The 20,607-nt window shown below is 37.6% G+C and overlaps 1 protein-coding gene across 1 annotated transcript in view; it reads left to right on the top strand.

The window, feature by feature from the left end:
• Positions 1 to 20,607, top strand: part of LOC150077384 (uncharacterized) — a 389,065-nt gene that overhangs the window by 93,560 nt on the left and 274,898 nt on the right. Inside the window, exons 5-6 of the mRNA XM_090385883.1 lie at positions 5,646 to 5,853; positions 10,577 to 10,826. Coding sequence (XP_090242009.1) covers positions 5,646 to 5,853; positions 10,577 to 10,826 — 458 coding nt within the window. The remainder of the gene's footprint in view (positions 1 to 5,645; positions 5,854 to 10,576; positions 10,827 to 20,607) is intronic.

Raw genomic sequence — 20,607 nt, 5'->3', positions numbered from 1 at the left:
AATCCTGTTTTTGCAAGGCAAACAGCCAAAGACTATTCATGAAGTGATGTCTGTTGTGTATAGGGATATCTGTTCGGCGAATGATGTTGTAAAACATTGTTGGACAGTTCAAATGCGACCAGGAGAGCATTCATGATGAGGAAAGAAGTGGGTGGCCATCCATACCTCACACTGCTCAATTTGTGGAGAAAATTGAACAGCAGATCCTCAGTGATTGCCAGATAACAATTATTCAGTTTCTGAGACTGGGATAAACTATGAAGAGCAGTGGAGAGCATAATTCACAATGATTTGACTACATGATGGAGTCCTCAATTACTCACATGTCTTCAGAAAGAAAAGGCAGACATGGTCTGCTGAATTGATTGCCGTGTGTTAGAATGATTCTTACCTGTTTTTTTTTTTTTTTTTTTCCAATTGGTGACTATGGAGTAATCTCGGATACATCACTTTGACCTAGAAACAAAACAGGTTTCAAAACATTGGAAACATTCATCATCACCACCACCAACTCTCAAAAAGGCCGGATTGCAACCATCTGCAGGGAAACTGTTACTATCAGTTTTCTTGGATGAGATGAGTGTTATTCTCAAAGACTTCAGGAGTTGGGTACCACTATCGGTGTATATTATTATGGCAACTTAGTGAAATAGTTACATATGGCAAGACTAATATTCAAGATTTTTAAGAGGTACAAGCTAAAGATTATAATGATTTATGCACCAACATCAAGCCATGATGATGAAGAGGTTGAAGAAATGTACACTGAAATTGAGAGTCTTCTAGATGAGCAGAAAACCCACTACACTATTATTATGGGGGACTTCAATGCTAAGGTTGGAAAAAGGCAAAACAGCGCAGAAAGAGGAACTATAGGAAATTTTGGAATTGGTGAAAGAAATAAAAGAGGTGAAAGACTTGTGGAATTTGCAGAATCTCAAGGACTGTCAGTAATGAACACTTTTTTCAAGAAAAGGGTGAACAGAAAGTGGACATGGAAGAGTCCAAATGGATTAACAACTAATGAAATCGACTTCATCCTCACTAACAGAAGATATATTGTGAATGATGTTACCGTCCTGAATAAGGTAAATGTTGGAAGTGATCACAGAATGGTAAGATGTACACTTGATATAGATGTAGGAAAGGAAAGGAAAAAACTGACTCGAGTAAATAATACAAAGGTCTTTGAAATAACAGAGGAGGAGAAAAAGCAGTATGTACTGGAACTTAAGAACAAGTTTGAGCTTCTGCAGACTGCTCAGGACCAAGATATCAACGAGGAATATTACAACTTTCTGAAAGTGATAAAGCCCAAGAAACCTATAGGGAAACAGAAATCCAAAGAAGAAAAAATTAGTCAAGAAACACTTGTCATGATGAACCAAAGACGACAAATGAAGAGCAAGAAAAACACTGACAGGGAGAAAATTGAGTATACTGAGTTATGCAAAGCCATTAGAAAGAGACTCAGAGAGGACATAAGAAGATTTAACACAAGAAAAGTAGAACAAGCATTAAGGGAAAACAAAGGATTTAAATCAGCAGCCAGGAGCAGTAATACAGAAAGACAAATGATACTGAAACTGAAGAATAGCGATGGTGTACTTATAAACAGCAGAGAAGGCATAATTCAAATAGCAGAAGACTACTATAGAGAATTATACAAGGAGCGAGGGAATGATACCAGCAGTGGGGAACATGGATTGCAAAGTAGCAACACATACGACATACCCGATATTCTTCCTGATGAGGTAGAACATGCATTGAAGAAAATGAAGAATCGGAAAGCCCCGGGGGAAGATGAAGTTACTGTAGAGTTAAAATTGGGAGGAAGAGACATAACACAAAAACTAGCAAGGCTCTTCACAAAGTGCATTAGAAAAGGTGTGATGCCTAAGCAGTGGAATAATGCAATCATAGTTTTGCTGCATAAGAAAGGAGATAAATCAGAAATTGGAAATTATAGACCAATTAGCTTGTTATCCCATATCTACAAGTTGTTCACAAGGGTCATTACTAATAGATTAGAAAGAATACTTGATGAGAATCAACCGAAAGAGCAAGCTGGCTTTAGGACAGGATTCTCAACTATGGATCACCTTCACGTAATATCACAGCTAATGGAGAAAGCAAATGAATATAAAACACCATTATGCCTGGCATTTGTGGATTATGAAAAGGCATTTGACTCCATACAGCATAAGGCAATGTTTCGGGCACTGGAAAGACAAGGCATAGATACTCCATATATTATGATTTTGAAGAAAATATATGAGAGTGCTACATCCTTTATTAGACTAGACAAAGACAGTAGCAAATTTAAAATCGAGAAAGGAGTTCGACAAGGAGACACAATATCTCCGAAGCTGTTTACTGCTGCCCTTGAGGAAGCTTTCAGAAGATTAGACTGGTCGCAGAAAGGAGTCAATGTGAACGGAGAGTACCTAAACCATTTACGATTTGCAGATGACATTGTGGTCATAAGCCACGATCCCAAAGAATTAGAGGAAAATCTTAATCAGTTATGCACAGTTAGTAAGGATTTTGGACTAAAGATGAATATGGCTAAAACAAAAGTAATGATGAACAAGTATGCCACGGAAAGGGAAATAATGATTGAAGGAGCAGTAATTGAAAAGGTGGAGTCATATACTTATCTGGGGCAAGTTATTAGCTGTAATAATGATAAATGGCTGGAAGTCAAGAGAAGAATAAATTTTGGATGGATAGCATTCAGGAAATATAGTCACATACTGAAGAGCAATATCCCAGTTTGTCTGAAACGTAAAATAATGAATCAATGTATACTCCCCACCATGACTTATGGAAGTGAAACTTGGGCACTCACCAAAAGAATGGAAGAGAAGCTAAGAACTACACAGCGAAGAATGGAACGAATTATATTGGGAATCAGACTGTTAGATAAGAAGAGAAACACATGGATTAGGCAGCAAACTCAAGCAAAGGACATTCTTATCAAAACTAAAGAACTAAAATGGTCTTGGGCAGGACACATAGCTCGAAGACATGATGACAGATGGACTAAGAAAATAACAGAATGGTACCCAAGAGGAGCTAGAAGAAAACCTGGAAGACAAAGGCGGAGATGGATAGATGAAATTCATGAGTTTTTGAGTATTAAATGGATAGACAGTGCTCAAAACAGAAGGAACTGGAAAGTTGCTGGAGAGGCCTTCACCCTGCAGTGGATTGAAAATGGCTGATGATGATGAAACTCGATCTTTTTTCATTTGTGATAATACCGATAACTGGAATTCTGTGGGTTTTTTCATTACGGTATTATGGTGAAATGAGTTCCCCTTCACTGAAATCTTCAATCATATATTAAAAACATTTTCAGAAACTTCTATTCATTCCTATTTACGTATTACAATGATGAAGGGAAAGGGATCAACGGAAAGTGCAAGTGCTAGCAGTGTCAGGAAATGAAACAAAATTGATTTAGAAATGAAGATTAAAATGGTTTAAAAGTATGAAGCAGGACAAAGTTGGTCATCTATTGCAAGGAAATTAGGTCTCACTGCTTCAACAGTGAATACTACTTTAAGGGACAGTGCGCATATAATTAAAGGATCAACACATTTAAGATCAACAGTGTATGTCGAAGATGGAAAAGCTATTAATAATATGGATGAAAAATCAGATTCAGAAGCAAGTGCCCCTGAGTCCAATGGCCATTCAAGCAAAAGAAAGAAGTATTTATGAAGATATTAAGGATAAGTACGGTGAACCCCCAAGCCAAGTTTGTGGCAAGCAACAGGTGGTTTAATTAGTTCAAGCATTGCACTGGTTTCCAAAACATTAAAATATGCGGTGAAGTTGCCAGTTCTAATTCTGCAGCTGCAGAGAAATTTTGTTTGTTATTTGGTTTTTTAGGAGCATTAGCAACTAAGGCCATATTGCTCCGGGATATACGGTGGTCATTCCCTGACCTTTCCACATCCTCTGTATTTGGTGGTGACGGGCTCGAACCCCGGTCTAATCAAGAAGCGTGTGCTACGCACTGCTTCTGCTCCTTCCCACCCAGCTACGGAGGTGCCTAGAAATTTTGTGATGTGTTGGAAAAAATTATTGATGGATGTTGAAGAGACTGCTTTGTATTGGAAAAAAAATGCCAGATCGAACATACATTGCCAAAGAGGGAAAGACAATTCCAGGTTTCAAAGCTTCAAAATGTAGGGCCACGCTCTTGCTTGGGGCTAGTACAGCAGGAGATTACAGATTAAAACCACTGCTTGTGTACCATTCTGGAAATTCAAGATTTTGCTTCTATCAGATAATGCTTCTGGACATCCTACCCATCTAGATGATTTCAGTTCAAATGTGAGAGTCATATTTCTTCCGCCAAACATGACTTCACTCATCTAACCTATGGATTAGGGTGTTATTTCGAATTTAAAAGCATATTATTTAAGCACAACATTTGCACAGGCATTGTCTGCAGTAGACAATGAGAAAAATTTTACCTTAAGAGGCTTTTGGAAATATTACAATATTTACCACGCCATCTTAAACATTAATAAGGCCTGGGTGGAAATTACTAAAAGTTGTTTAAATGGTGCATGGAAGAAAATATGTCCACAGCACGTAAAAGGCTTTGAAGGATGTGAAAAAGACAAATCATATGAAGAGGTTACAGATAAGATTGTAAAGGTTGCAGAGCTGCTTCAGTTGGAGGTTGTTGCCAAAGATGTGGAGGAGTTAATAAAGGAAGAAGAGAAGGAATTATATAACGAAGAACTTAATGACTTGCAGGCAGCCATAGTGAAAGAAGAAAATGTTGACGAAGCTCAAGATGAACCAAACGAAGAGCCAAGACGCTTTATCATCAAAGAGATGGCAATGGCTTTTCGTGAAATTGGATTGGCAATGGCGAGGTTTGAGAAGATGGATCCTGACATCAAACGATTCTTAAAAGTTAACAGAGAAGTGAATGATATGCTTGCTTGCTACAAAGAAATCTAAGATGAAAAGAAAAAAAGCCACTGTCCAGTCATCCATTAATATGTAAGGTTGAGTGGCCGACGCCTTCTAAAGCTCCTTCAACCTCCGCAGCAGTGTACTTATGAGCTGAAGACGTTGATTCTGGCAACGATGCTCGAGGGGTAAAACTTACTGATGTTATACCTGTCTCCTCTCTTTTTTTGTAATTTTATAATTTTGAAATTTTTTAAATTTCATGCTTTGTAATTTTTCCTGTGCATGAGATAAAATTGAATAAATACAATAAATAATTCTATTCACATGTTCATTGAACATTTCTTTTTTGACTCAATCAATTCAGCAAGCACAGTTGTGAGTGCTGCACAAGCATGAGGGAAATCTCGACTTACGTAGAGTTCCGTGGAATGCAACCCTTTAATTGGGGACTGGCTGGCTGTAGTTGGAAACAGTTTTTTTGCAGTTCTGTAATGATATACTGTAAGCAGTATTTCAAAAAAACCAAAAACATTTTTTTAGAAATAAAGAAATAAGTGGGCTTGCTTGATCCTTTTCCACTGTTACCACACCAAGGCAATGGCCTTTTCTTTTTTTTTTTTTTTTTAATAAAGTGCATAATTAAAGCTTAGGAACCAAAATATTTTTTTCTCAAATCTTACCCTAAATTATATAACTTGTAGGAAATTGATGCACTTACAACAGAAGAACAAGATATATGTGAAGCTGAGCCAAAAGAAGTAGCTTGTAAAGAAAAGAATATTAAGCAAGAGTTGGAAGATATTTCAGAAGATCTAACATTATCATATTCTGAAGCCTCTGAAAAAAGTGAAGAAAAAGAAACACTAGTTCCAACTGAAATGTGTTCTGCTTTGGATCAGAATACATATGGTAAGATATCCAGCTTTTCCTCTTATTTCATTTAAATTCTGGTTAATTTGCATATTTGAGATAATTCAAATATTTGTGGTTTTCATTATTCATAGGTAATACTTGCAGAGAAACTCACATGAAAAATATACAGGTTATAAGTTAAAAGAGATAAAGGCAAGTTAAGAAAAATAATAAGGCAGTTGAGTTAGCCTCCCCCCCCCTCCAACTTGCCTTTATCTCTTAACTCATAACCGTAGAAAATAAACACTCTATCACCATTTGGAAAATCAGGAAAACATTACTAATGCTATCAAAAAACATTATGAAAAAGTTACATATATATGTGATAAAACTGATCTGGATCAACTCTTTTGAGTTGATGTACATTGAAAAGAAGTTGTATTCCTATTAGTGACCCTCTACTGAAACTGCAAGCTGACAAATTGGCTCATCATCTTGGTTATGCAGATTTTGTTTGCAATAATGATAGGTTGCTTGACAGATTCAAAAAAGGAAATAATATTATCTATGATAAGATAAGTTGTTGAATCTGGTGATGTAAATGAAGAAGTTTGAGTAATGACTGGATTAAAAATGTGTGGCCAGATATCCAAAAAGGTTTCTGTAAAAGTGACATGCTGATGAAGCCAGTGTGTTTTATAGACCACCCCACCACATGACCCACGAATTTATAGGTGAAAAGTGCACAGGCAAAAAATTATCCAAAGAGTGACAGACTGTTCTGATTTCTTCAAATATTATTATTATTACTAGCCATATAGTGCAAGGAAGCCTGAGGCTTATGCTGCACCAGCTAAAAAAAAATTTCCAAGTTACCGAGAGAGAGAGAGAGAGAGAGAGAGAGACAGACAGACAGACAGACACAGAAGTAGAATGGAATCACCAAGAAAGAGAAGAATGATGACATCCAGCTCAGGACCCTGGGTGTGCCAAGCCGCCCATACTCACCAGATGTGAGCTCCTGGGGTGAATTGGAACTGAAAAAAGAAAACTCTTAGTAATAGACAAATTTAAGAATAGAAGATGTTTTAAAAACATAAATCTATAAATCTATACAAGTAATATTAGCATTAGTAAAGGCATATGATGCAAGAAAGCAAGTTTATTTAACATCAGCCAAAGACGAAAAAAAAAAACAAAAAAAAACAATTCCCATTTCACCCATCCATTTGCTCAAAAATTTTGTCCAATTCTTCCTTGAATTTATTTAAATTCAGTTAAATTCAAATTTTAAAAAAATATATCAAGCTAACAAAAAAGCTTGGATGACATCGTCTACTTTTAAAGGAGGAGGAGTGCATAACTAGGACAAAGAGCTCAGAAAAAAAATAGGAAAATTTCGTTGCTTTTAGATAATTCAACTGCCTATGCAGAGGATTTGAACAGTCGTGGTCCTTAATGCAGCGAAAAATTAAAATATAGAACAGGCTAGCACTCCAGAGCAGAGCCACACCACTGACACAATGTAAGTTTAACCAGCTTATATAGACAAATAAATAAAGTACTATAGATGGCAGTATGGGCGGATCATTGGCACATCAAACCCACTACTACCATTTGATTTATATATACAGGTCGACCATCACTAATCCGGTTCCACTGCTAATTCTGACAATTTCTGCAAACGTAATTTCAAATTTCCCGGGTCGGCACACCGACCTTCCGCTACTGTTTTGGTGGCGTTGGTTGCAGCATCAGCTGTTGGCGTGAACTCATCGGTGCGAAAACACTGGCAAGCCATTCCCACTTGTTTTTCTGCATTTATTATTATAAGCTGCTCACATTTAGCCCCAGTCATGGTTCCAATGCATAAAGGAAGTGCCTCTCGTGGTAGAAAGTGCAAACACCATACGTTGTCCATAACAGATAAAGTTGAACTTCAGAAAAAACTCGACAGCGGTGTGTCTGTGAGAAGTTTAACTCTGCTTAATTGTAAATTCCAGCAATTTCTCTCAGTTCCTCTTATTTTAGTAATTTTCTTTTAGCCATTCCTTTTTAGATTTTTTTTATTTTTTATTTATTTTTTTTACAACACACTTGTACAAACTTGCGGAAAAACCCAACACAATATGATGGATAATTCAGCTCCCTAACGAACTTGTTTTCACAAAATTTCTAACAATACTGACAAATTTATTGCGATGTTTGAGAGTTTATTTTATCATAATTAGTTTTATTGCAGTGCTTGCTGTGCGTGCAATAAACTAATCACAAATGGCCTTCATATGTATGCCGTAATAGCGTCACAAGTACGTGGTGGCTGACACGGCTTCTCAAGGAATAAAGTAACCAACATGTGGCCACGTTGGCATAAAAAAATAATAAATTTTAAGCGAAAAAATGACAACACTGACATTACAATATTTATTTTAGAATTACTAATCAAATTATTTGCTAAATATTTTTTTGCCCCTGGGGAATTTTTTTTTAAAACTAGCTTGGCAGTCGGTGGTTAGCTGTTTGGTAAACTGTATGTGCTAAAATAACCACCGGTGATCCGCGAAACTCACTAATGAAAATATAGAACCCCACAGGTCCCAATGCTGCCAGATTAGTTGATGGTCGACCTGTATTTAGAATAATGAAATAGTTGAAAACGGTAGTAAAAAATTAAGAAATGAAGCAATCATCAGAGGCAGCAAAATGCACATTCCTCTACATGATGCCGGAAATATATCTAATATTAGATATAAAATCAAAACTAATGCCAGTAGCATGGCAAAACTGTTGAGCGAAAATAATAAATTAAACATAATAATTAAATCAACAGAGAGGAAGAAGAAAAGGTAAAAAGACTAAAAATTGTAACAGAAAATTCAATTAAGAATCATAAAAATCCATTTAAATTTAGTGCCAATTACATAAAAATTTAACGGCACCCCCCCCTGTAAGGTGCCAGTTTAAACTTGCGTGAAATCTCACAAATAGAAACTATGCTGACTACAATAAAATAAAACCAAATTAACAATAACACACTGAACATTATGCCCCATTTCGACATCGGACCACAAGGCCAATAATGGTCAGGGAATCACTACATTTCAATCATTCGACAAATTGCTGCAATGGTGAACTAATCAAAGGATCAGTCCACCTTCCTATGATCCCCCGATCAAACTGCCTATTCAGAGGATTTCAATAACGGTGGTCCTTATGCAGCGAAAAATAAAAATATGGAACAGACTAGCACTCCAGAGCAGAGCCACACTACTGACACAGTGTAAGTTTAACCAGCTTATATAGACAAATAAATAAAGTACTATAGATGGCGGTATGGGCGCAGTGTTAGCACATCAAATCCACTACTAACTACCATTTGATTTACATATATTAGAATAATGAAAAAGTTGAAAACGGTAGTAAAAAATTAAGAAATGAAGCAATCATCAGAGGCAGCAAAATCTATAGTACTTTATTTATTTGTCTCTATAAGCTGGTTAAACTTACATTGTGTCAGTGTTGTGGCTCTGCTCTGGAGTGCTAGTCTGTTCTGTATTTTTATTTTTTGCTGCATAAGGACCACTGTTATTCAAACCCTCTACATAGGCGGTTTGATCAGTTTGCCGTTGCAGCGATTTGTCTAAAAATTATTGGCCTTGTGGCCCTCTGTCGATATGTGGCATAATGGGCAGTCTATTTTTTTAAATTTGGTTTTATTTTATTGTAGTCAGTATAGTCTCTATTTGTGATATTTCACGCAATTTAGAACTGGCACCTTACAAGGGGTGCCTTTAAATTTTTATTTAATTGGTACTAAATTTAAATGGATTTTTATGATTCTTAATTGGATTTTCTAAATTATTTGGAGAGCTTCTGCTACAATTTTTGTCTTGTTACCTTTTCTTCTCCCTCCCTGTTGATTTAATTGTTTAATTTATTATTTTTGCTCAACAGTTTTGCCATTCTACTGGCATTAGTTTTGATTTTATATTTAATATTAGATATATTTCGGGCATCATGTAGAGGAATGTGCATTTTGCTGCTTCTGACGATTGCTTCATTTCTTAATTTTCTTAATTTTTTACTACCTTTTTCAACTATTTCATTATTCTAAATATATATGTGTTATGATGAATTAAGAAAATTATGGGCTGAATTACAAAGCCAATAGAAGGTGGGTGAACTGTAAAGTAAAATTAGTACAGTAAAATTAGTAGCTGTCATCAGATGTGGGGTTTGTTGTTGTTTGTTTGTTTATTTGGTTTTTAGAAGCATTAGCAACTAAGACCATATTGCTCCGGGGATATGCGGCGGTCATTCCCTGACCTTTCCGCATCCTCTATATTTGTGTGGTCACGGGCTCGAACCCTGGTCTAATCAATCAGATGTGGGGGGGGGAACATATTTGGATAAAGGTCGAATATAGGTAAGGCAAATATCTGACTTATTAACTTTTCATTAACTGAAACTATTTCATCAACTGAAAACCTTTTTTCATCCTCTGTAACATTTAAATTATATTTTCTTATATTTATTTTCTTAATTTTCATATTATATTGTTTGTACCATTTTTTATTTCTTAAATACTTCATTATGCTAGTGTGTGTGTGTGATGGACATTATATGAATCTTTTCCCTCGCCGCCACCACCAATAAATAAATAAATACCACTACCATGATAAATGTTCAGGTTTCTTGTTCTTAATTTCATGTTATTTACATGAATAGAAGCATAATTTGCTACTTATTAAACAAACATCAAATTATTTTTTATTTTTAGCAACATATTCTGTTTGGCAGCATTGTCAGGATGAAACCTCTGGGTATATTTATTTTTGGAACACTGAAACCAATGAAGTTACTTGGGAATGCCCACCTGAGTATGCTTCTTATCTCCAGACAGCTCAGGGAGTGACTGAAATTGCTACTAGATCAAATGAAGCTAATCAGAATTTACCTTCCCCAGATATTAAACAGCACTCCTTAAAAAAATTAAAATCAAAAAAAAAAGGAAATAAAGTCGAAGAAGGGTAAGTATGTTTATGCATTTCATTTTATGGATAAGGTAAATCAGCTTGCAGATTTTAAAAAAATTTAGACAGACAAACTAAGGTTCCCCCCCCCCTCCACAAGGCTAGTTTGTTTTGCACCCAATTTGTGATTTTGCAAAATCCTCGTGTATTCACAATCAGGGAAGTACTGATTTAGGAATATTATAACTGTGTTGTTGAAAATGTAGTGCCTCAATTTATTGAATCAAAACATCTACTTTGTTGTCTAAAAATTTTTAGAGATAGATAACATCAGTGGGAGAGGCAATTAAAGTATTGCACCTTGTTGTGATACATTGAAACATTTATAATATGTAAGGGGGTGGAGGTGCTTTTGCCTCCTTTGTTTTTGTTCAGTGTTGTTATTGCTTTACAGGTAATGTTATTAATTAAAACTTGTATGTGTTATTAATAACATTAATTTTAAATCTAATGCAAGATGTGAAGTTTAATTTTGAATTAATTAATGAATTACTTAATCAATGTTATGGCTTCTTTTTTGCAGCAGGCTTCAGCATTTTTGAGCCCTGAAGTCTCCCTATTAATACTTGGAAAACAGTGATCTTTGATTTCCTTAAGCAAGGAGAAGAATACTAAAATTGTCCTTGCCAATTTTGTTATATCAAATACTACTTTTATCATCTTGTAGTGCAGAATCAAAATGGAGATATCTGAAAATTAAGTTCCATTTTGAAAATCTTCAAGGAAAACTTATCTAGAACAGTACTAATTTGGGGAAAACTGAAACTATGATAAAGAATGCTTATCCATCATCTTGATCTTACGAATATTGATTTACAAACACCACAAAAAGAGTAATAGTAATGGAGAAAATAATAGTCATTAATAGTAACATAGAGTAATTCTTGATTAAGGCTTATGAAAAGTCAAAGGAGCAGTTGGAATGTGGCTGAAATTAAGTAGTGATTTTTCCACTAGTGTTGGCTAGTCAGTGACTTCAATCATTGAGCAGAACCATAGCCCCTTAACTTTTCTTTGTGCTAATATATCAATGCTCCAGTTACGACAAAATGACCAGATCAAACTATGTGTAGTAACCAAGTCTTAGATCCACAAACAAATCTAGCTTGATTTAACAGGAATTTGATGCTGCTGATATATTATCTTTATCAAAAAAAAAAAAAAAAAAAAATCCTAGAACATCCAGGATTGTTGAATTGTGTTTATATATCAACTCCCTTTTGTTAAGACACAAATGATCCACTAAATTGGAGGAAAGACAAAAAAAATTGCAGGCTTTTTTTTGAATTAACATTAGCAATGGTAAATGATGTAAGAAAGCAAGCTTATACAGGGTCAGCCAATAAAAAAAGGCATCTCATATTTTACCTATTCATTCCCTCCAATAGTTTGTCTAGTTCTTACTTGAATTTATTTAAACTATCAACTTCCACAACAACTGATAAGTTTGTTCCACCAATCAACCACCCGCTGGCTAAAGGCAAACTTCTGCAAGGGCTCTTCCTCAAATTGAATTAGTGCCCCGCATGTGTGTGGTCTGAGCAAGAGGAAGAATCCCATCAGCATTGAACCTGCTCACTTCAATCAAATCACTTCACAGGTGCCTAGGCTACAGATGCTGCAATTTGCAGAACTGAAGCCTTTCTTGGTAAGAACACCTCTTTGTTCCGTTCACCAGTCTCATTGCCCTTCTCTGTACTAGTTCTAGTAGCTCCACATACTTCCTAAAATGAAGCCTCCAGACCTGTATGCAGTACTCAAGATGTAGCCTGACCATTGCTCTATATATTGGGATAATCACCTCCCTATCAGTCTCTAGCAAAATTCCTGTATATCATTGACAGAACCCTATGAGCTGCCCTGGCAGCCTATCTGCATTACTCAGTGAATTTCTTATCTGACTGCACAATTACCCTCGGGTCTTTAATTTTCCACTGCCATGAGTGTAGTACCACGCAGTTGGTACGTTAATCTCGGGTTACTACTACCCATATACAGTACCTTGCATTTGCCAATGTGTTCAAACTTCATTTGCCATTTCTCAACCCATCTGCCAACTTTTCTAGATCCTGTTGCAGTAGCATACTGTCATTAACCAGCCTGCTAACCTTTGTATCATCTGCAAACTTTAACATTAAGCCTGATAAATATAGAAAACAACAATAGGCCCAACACTAGCTCCACTAATAAAATTAGTCAACGAAGAGCAATGTCCATTGATTGCTAGTCTCTGTCTTCTCCCACTCAACCATCCCTTTATCCATAGCAGCAACTTGCCCTTAATGCCGCACTGCTCCAATTTGTACAGCAGTCTTTTATGTGCAACAGTATCAAAAGAATTCCAGAAACCCAAGTACAAAGGGTACTAGGAAAGTTTTTCAATACAGCTTTGTTTATTTAATTTTTCAAAGTAATTTCCTCTACATTCAATACACCTCTCCATCCTCCGAAACCAATCTTTAAACCAGTTCTGCCAAGTTTCACTAGGGAGTAAAGCACACTCGTTGTCCCAAGCCCGTAGAATGTCCTCATCACTGGAAAACCGCCTCCCTTTTAGCTTCATTTTCACATGCGGGAACAGTGCAAAGTCGCAGGGAGCAAGGTCTGGACTGTAGGGAGGGTGCTCGAGAAGTTTCAGTCCTGTCGTGGTCAAATATTCGGTGCAGGCTTTGGCGCGGTGAGCTGGAGCATTTTCGTGATGGAGGTACCAGATGTCCATTCTTGACTTTGGCCGCAGGTTCTTCATAGATCCAGTGACTTTAGGCAGGCATTGTTCAGTATACCACTTAGCTGTGACTGTCTTCTGCGTGTCCAAAACGACACGTTCCACAATTCCACTCGATTTGAAAAATACAGCTATCATTTTCTTCTTTACGGATCGGGATTTTCTGACAATTACGGGTGTGTCGTCATCATCAAAGACCCAAACTTTGTTTTGAGCCTTGGTCGGCAGATCGTAATAGTACAGCCAAGTCTCGTCACCTGTCACGATGTTGTTCACATACCGAGATTGTCCCTTATCAAACTTTTTTAACATCTCCTGGCACCAAGTCACACGTCGTGTCATCTGCTCTTCAGTCAGCTGATGCGGCACCCAGAGAGAACAAAGTTTCTTCACGTGCAAATGATCTTGCAGAATCGAACGAATTGCTGGTGCATTTAGGCCCAAAGTATCCTCTATCTGTTGGTAGGTCACTCGCCTGTTTTCGTCAAGCATTTTCCTCACAGCAGTAACGTTTTCCTCCGTAACTGACGTTCATGGCCTTCCCGGCCTCTCCGAATCCTCCAGAGTGAAATTTCCCCTTTGGAATTCTCTATACCACCTGAATATCGTTGTACGATGTGGACAATCATCATCTAGTGCAAGAGTCATTTCTTCTAAGCACTGGTCTATGGTTAAACCATGCACGAAATTATACCGCAAAACTGTCCTTATCTCATTTCGTGACCACGATGCCATCCAAGCACTTTACACTCTCACTACTAATGAATAACTGAGCCCATCAACTTGGCGCGGCAGCTACTATGCACGTATGAACATGTCTCAACATGCAGCAACAAGCAGCTTCCTGTGATTCATTGTTGCGTCATATTGCAAAACTTTCCTAGTACCCTTTGTATATGATAAAATTATTTTTTGCATCCAGTTCCTTTGTAACCACAATATAATAACCAATCAAATTGGTCAAATAAGATTTCCCCCATAACAAACCCATGCTGTGTTTGAAGTATAATTTTGGCCTTATCTAGATGATCCTGCATTACTTCTTTTACCAGTGACTCCATTAATTTCCCTTGAGAAGAAGTTAAATTGACAGGTATGTAATTATGTCACACTTGTGTCACACTTTGATCCCCTTTGTGAATTGAGGATACATTTGCACATCTCCAGTCTGTGGGGACTTCCCTGAATCCACAAATGCTCTCATAATTATGGCTAAGGGTTTCCTTAGCCTTAGGTTATGTTTAATTTCAACAATTTCTCTTCCACTTTCCATTCAGTTATTACAAAATGATTTAGGCCCCTCCGTAGCCAGGTGGGAAGGAGCAGCAGTGCGTAGCAGATGCTTCTTGATTAGACCGGGGTTCGAGCCCGTCACCACCAAATACGGAGGATGCGGAAAGGTCAAGGAATGACCACCGCATGTCCCGGAGCAATATGGCCTTAGTTGCTAATGCTTCTCAAAAACAATTAACAACAGAATGATTTAGCTGGCTATTAGAGTTTTAATAAACTTCAGGAATCTACTTCCCTGAATAATTCCACGTTTGTGAATTGTAGATGTAAAATACTCATTTGGTTTGTCAGCGACCTGAGTATAATCATTAATAGTGAAACCATCGATATCAAGTGGACCAATTTGATTCATCCCCTTTCTTCCGTACTTCTTTACACGAGTAAAGAAGTCTTTGCATCCTTTGCAAAAGATTTTTTGAAATCTGCCTATATTTGCCTGACCTCTTTTGTGATTTGATTACAGACTAGTTTATATTTATCATAGGCTTTTATTTCAGTTGATAATTTATATTTGTCTCATGCACTTTTTTTCTCTGCCATGATCTCATCAGTTCTTCTGACATCCATTTAGGCCTGTACCTTGAAGTGTATTTCTTAGTTGGTATGAAAAGTCTAGAATTTGCTGATAGTAACATAATCAGTTCTTACCACTGTATGGAATTTAAAAACTGTGTAAGACCACTGTAGTCAACTTCACAAAAGCAAAAACTGCTCCCTTTACCCTTGATGGTAGTTACATCTTTAGGTAAATCCCAAATTAGTACACTGTGATCACTGCCACTTAGTAGTGCTTTTATCTGCAAATTCTTAATGCATGAATAATCACTCTGTTAATCAGATCGAGTATTACTCCCTCTTGTTGCCGCTCTAACATGCTGCTGTAAAAAATGGTCATCCAATAAATCCACAAAAGTCTTGCTAGTATGTGTGTGACCAACCCGGAAGGTTCAGTCAATGGCTGGAAAGATAAAATTCTCCATTATAAGACATTCTGATGTATTGACCCATTCCATTTCTCTGTACAGCTGTTCACTATACTCATCAGAGTCATTAGATCTATAACACACTCCTACTCTTATTTTTTCTTTCCCAGTGCTTATGTCACACCAAACTGACTCAACATTACACTGGCCACCAATGTCAGTTGGTTGCACTGTCTTAGATTTTATGTGCTTCTTAACTAAGAGAATAACCCATTCTCTTAGTTAAGAAGTTACATGCAGTCTCGTTATTTTATAGCCACACCTTGTATGTACATAGTCACGATAAATATGTAAACTTTTCTGGCTTCGGTTATCTTCAGACAGCACAAGAATAAACACAAATTTGTTTCGTTTATTTATTCTATGCTGTTGTATAACTCTGTGTTGAGTATCTGATATAACTAGCTACGGAGTGGGAATGTTCAAACAGCCATTTAATTTAATAAATAATAGCCACAATAGCAAATCAACAGGTTGGTACAATTCACAGGTTGGTACCATAAAATTAATATTATAATAATGAATAATAAAGTTATGTGACCCTTTGATTGACATGTGGGCTTAACAGGCCATAAACTGATTGACACATGGACCTAACATTGGAAGGTCTTGGAAAGAAGTGATTGATTACATAGTCAATCAATTTAGATCGATGAGAGGGTAATTGGAAAGCCATTTTCCACTAGTTATAGTATACACTTTTTTTACCTCTGACATCTATCTAAAGAAAAGAGGAATAAAAAATCATGCAGATCAACTCATTTCATATTCTTTTAATGCCAGAGGACATGAAGCAGGGTGAGATAATATTTTAAACCAAAGAAAATCAAAAAGGGTAGATTTCGGTTTAGGAAGTCTCTGACAAAATTTGTCAGAGGCACATGTACATAAGTACTGCCTTTTGAAGCAAAAGGAATCACAGAGGGAATAATTAGACAACTGAGAGGAGAAGGAGGAGTCGAGGCATCCGATAATTCAGAAAAAAGTGAGAGCTTGAGCAGATTATAGGTAGAAATGGATATCGATGAAATTGGAACTTGGGACCATTTATATTAATGAAATGAGTTAGGAAGTTGTTTAAATCTTTTCACAGATCAGTTCATTTCATTAGTTTGATTATTTGTAATGCATTGATGTAGATGAAATGAAACTGTGGAGGAATGTATCATATGAATTGATGAAATTTTTCATGTGACAAGGATAGACCCAATTTCTTGTTAGGTTATAGTTTAGGGTTATAATTTTGTACTGAAATTGAATCGAAATCATGACTCAGACCAGAGCAGCAAAGCAAAAGGCTCAAGTTAATGGGAGTGCTGTGGCTCAGGGGAGAACTGAGGGGTGCAGTTGCCCTCTGAACCACAGCCTTTTAAAATGCACTGCTTGTTTGATGTTTGTGGAGCATTCAGGTATGGGACATGATATTGCACAGGGGACTGTCTTTGTGTGTGCGCAATGTAAGGAGTGTGAGGAAATCAGGCAACAACTCAGCTTTGCTATGGGCCTATATGAGAGCTTGAAGGACAGGGTGGATGCCCTGGAAGAATCTAAATTGAGGGGCCCATTAAGCTCTCAGTTGCCCACATCAACGCCAGAGCTTGCACTTGATCATCACGCAACACAGTGGCAACCCCCAAGGCAGAATGCACTGGTCTCACAGAAACTAGTAGTTGTCGGTGACTCTGTTGTCAGAGAAACGGGGAACATAGTGTGTAAAAAGGATAGGTGGAACAGGACCAAGGTATGTCTGCCAGGGGCAAAGGCTGGTGACATAGAGCAGATATCTTTTAAGGGCACAAAAGATATTGTTGTACACGTTGGCACTAATGATATTAAGAGTAGGAGACCGGAAGAATTACTTAAAAAGTACAGGTCACTTGAAAAAAAAGCCCTGAATTAGGGTTGAATTTGAAAGTGTCTGCAATTCTGCCCAGACACAATAGGAGGAAGAATATGATGAGAGCCTTGTCGATCAATTCGGCCCTGGAAAGATTGTGCAAAGCTCAAGGGGTAGAATTTTTTTTAGCCTGGTCTGTGCTTGTTAACCGGAGAGATTTCTTTTACAGGGATGGGATTCACTTAAATAGAAAGGGTGCGAGAATATTTGCTGATGCTATCGAGGCAGTGTTAGGTGTTCGGAAAACTGTTAGCTTGGGGGATACGTGGACTAATAGATTAAAAGTAGCTGCTGGCAGAGGTAAAAGTGATTCTTGTATTGCTTCTATTGGAATGAGCAGCAGCCTGGAAAACAAGATGCAGGGTATTTCAGTGACTGCAGGTAGTCATTGTGGTACAAGTAAACACATTGGTTGTGTTAGGGTAGCTAAAAATAGGAACAGGTGCATATATACTTGCATATACACCAATGCTAGGAGCTTGGTAAATTAATTTGATGAATTTGAGGTTTTGGTCAAAACATCAAAGGCTGATATTGTTGGGATATCAGAGACATGGTGTCACACACATATCAGGAATGCAGAGCTGGAATTTGGGGAGTACAATGTGTACAAGAAGAATAGACAGGAGAGGAAGGGAGGAGGGGTTATACTATTAGTTAAGAAACACATAAAATCCAGGAAGTGCAGCCAGTCAACATAGCTGGACAGTGTAGTGTTGAGTCAGTTTGATGTGACATGAGCACTGGGAGATCAAAATTGAGAGTAGGAGTGCGTTATAGGCCTAATGACTCTGATGAGTATAATAAAAAACTGTACAGGGAAATAGTGGGCCAGTAAATCAGAATCTTATAATGGGTTATTTTAATTTCCCGTATATTGACTGGGATTTGTGAGTTGGTCACTCATATGCTAGCAAGGCTTTTGTGGATTTATTGGATGATTGTTTTCTACATCAGTATGTTCAGGAGGCAAGTAGAGGGAGTAATATCCTTGATCTGATTATCAGTAGTGATTATTCATGCAGTAAGAATCTGCAGTGATCACAGTGTGCTGAAGTGGGATTTACTCAGACCACCATAGTCGTAAAGGTGACTATGGTGGTCTGAGACAGTATTTAAATTCTATACGGTGAGACCAACTAATGATGTTACCAACAACAAATTCAAAATGGGAGGCATTCAAAGAATTAATCTTGGAAGCTACTAGGCTTCACATACCAACTAAGTAATATTGTTCAAGGTTTAGGCCTAAATTGATGTCAGATGAACTAATGAGACATGTGGCAGAGAAGAAATATGCATGGGATACATATAAATTAATGGGTGACACGGAAGCCTATGATAGATATAAGCTGGTCTGTAACCAAGTCACAAAGGAGGTTAGGCAGGCAAAGGATGCAAAGTAGAACAGACCTTCTAGAGTTTACCTATGTAAACTCTAGAAGGAGCATCTACATTCACACATGAGCAGTTATTCAGGGAGGGGAATGCCAGAAGTGAATTAAACTCTGCCAGTGAGTTAGATGATTTTGTAATAACTGAGAGGAAAGTATAGGTACCCATGGACTGGAGATGTCCAAATGTGACCCCAATTCTCAAATGAGGATCAAAGGGCGACACAAGTAATTACAGACCTGTTAGTTTAACTTCTGTTCCAGGGAAATTAATGGCGGCACTGGTTAAAGAAGCACTGCAGGATCATCTAGACAAGACTACAGTTATAGCTCGGACACCGCACGGTTTTGTTAAGGTGAAGTCTTGTCTGACCAATACATTGATTGGATACTATGGTGTGGTCACAAAGGAACTGGATGCAGGGATAACTTCGATATCATATATTTGGATCTTAGAAAAGCTTTTGATACTTTTGCACATGGAAGACTGGGCACAAATTGGAGCATTGTGGCATTGGAGGCAAATTGGAGCATTGTGGCATTGGAGGCAAATTGCTGCTATGGATAAAGGAATGGTTGGGTGGAAGAAGACAGAGAGTGGTAATCAATGGACACTGCTCTTGGTGGACTAATGTTATTAGTGGAGTCTCTTGGGGTTCAGTGTTGGGTCCATTATTGTTTTCTGTATTTATAAATGATAATTGATGATGATATATCAAGCTTAATGTCCAAGTTTGCAGATGATACAAAGGTTGGCAGGGTTTGTTAAGGATACTAATGACAGTACGCTGCTGCAACAAGATCTAGAAAAGTTGAGCAGATGGGCTGAGAGGTGGCAAATGAAGTTTAATATCGAACAGGGTGATTCACTACCAGTGCCACAAACTTGCAGGAGATGCAGGGGGCACAGAGATGAATCGGAATCAGATACCATTGCAGGGTCCGAAATGCCTTCGTCATGCTGTAGAGGACGTTGAACGGGATGTCGCGTGAACAGCGATTCTGCTGGAAGTCAGCATTTGCGAACTGGTTCCCGAGGCAGTAGGATGGACGAGTATTCAAACGTTGAACTGGCTGACATGCACCTCGCGTATGGAGCTGCAGACTGTAACGGGTGCGCCGCTCTGCGCTTGTACCAGGAATTTTTCCCGCACAGGTGTGCTCCTCATCATACGATTTTCGCATGTGTGCACAGAAGGTTACGTGAGACTGGTTGTTTCACAAGAGGTATCATAAATCGAGAGTGAATGATGAGGATGCCAACAATGAGGAGAATGTCCTATGTCTTGCAGAAGCCAATCCGAGTACGTGTACTCAAGCGATAGGCCAACGATTGGGTATTTCTACTGTATGGAAGATACTGTCAACAAACCAAATGAGTTCATACCATCTGCAACTTGTCCAATCATTGGAGCTTGCGGATTATCCACTCTGGAGGACTTTTGCTACTTGGTTTCTTCAACAGAAACGGTTCGCAAATGCTGAC

This window comes from Mastigoproctus giganteus, chromosome 12 (assembly GCF_048544385.1).
Source record: "Mastigoproctus giganteus isolate SK-2022 chromosome 12, ASM4854438v1, whole genome shotgun sequence".
NCBI classification, from domain to species: Eukaryota; Metazoa; Arthropoda; class Arachnida; order Uropygi; family Thelyphonidae; genus Mastigoproctus; species Mastigoproctus giganteus.
Note: the sequence above shows the minus strand (reverse complement) of the source record. Positions and strands in the feature narration are given on the sequence as shown.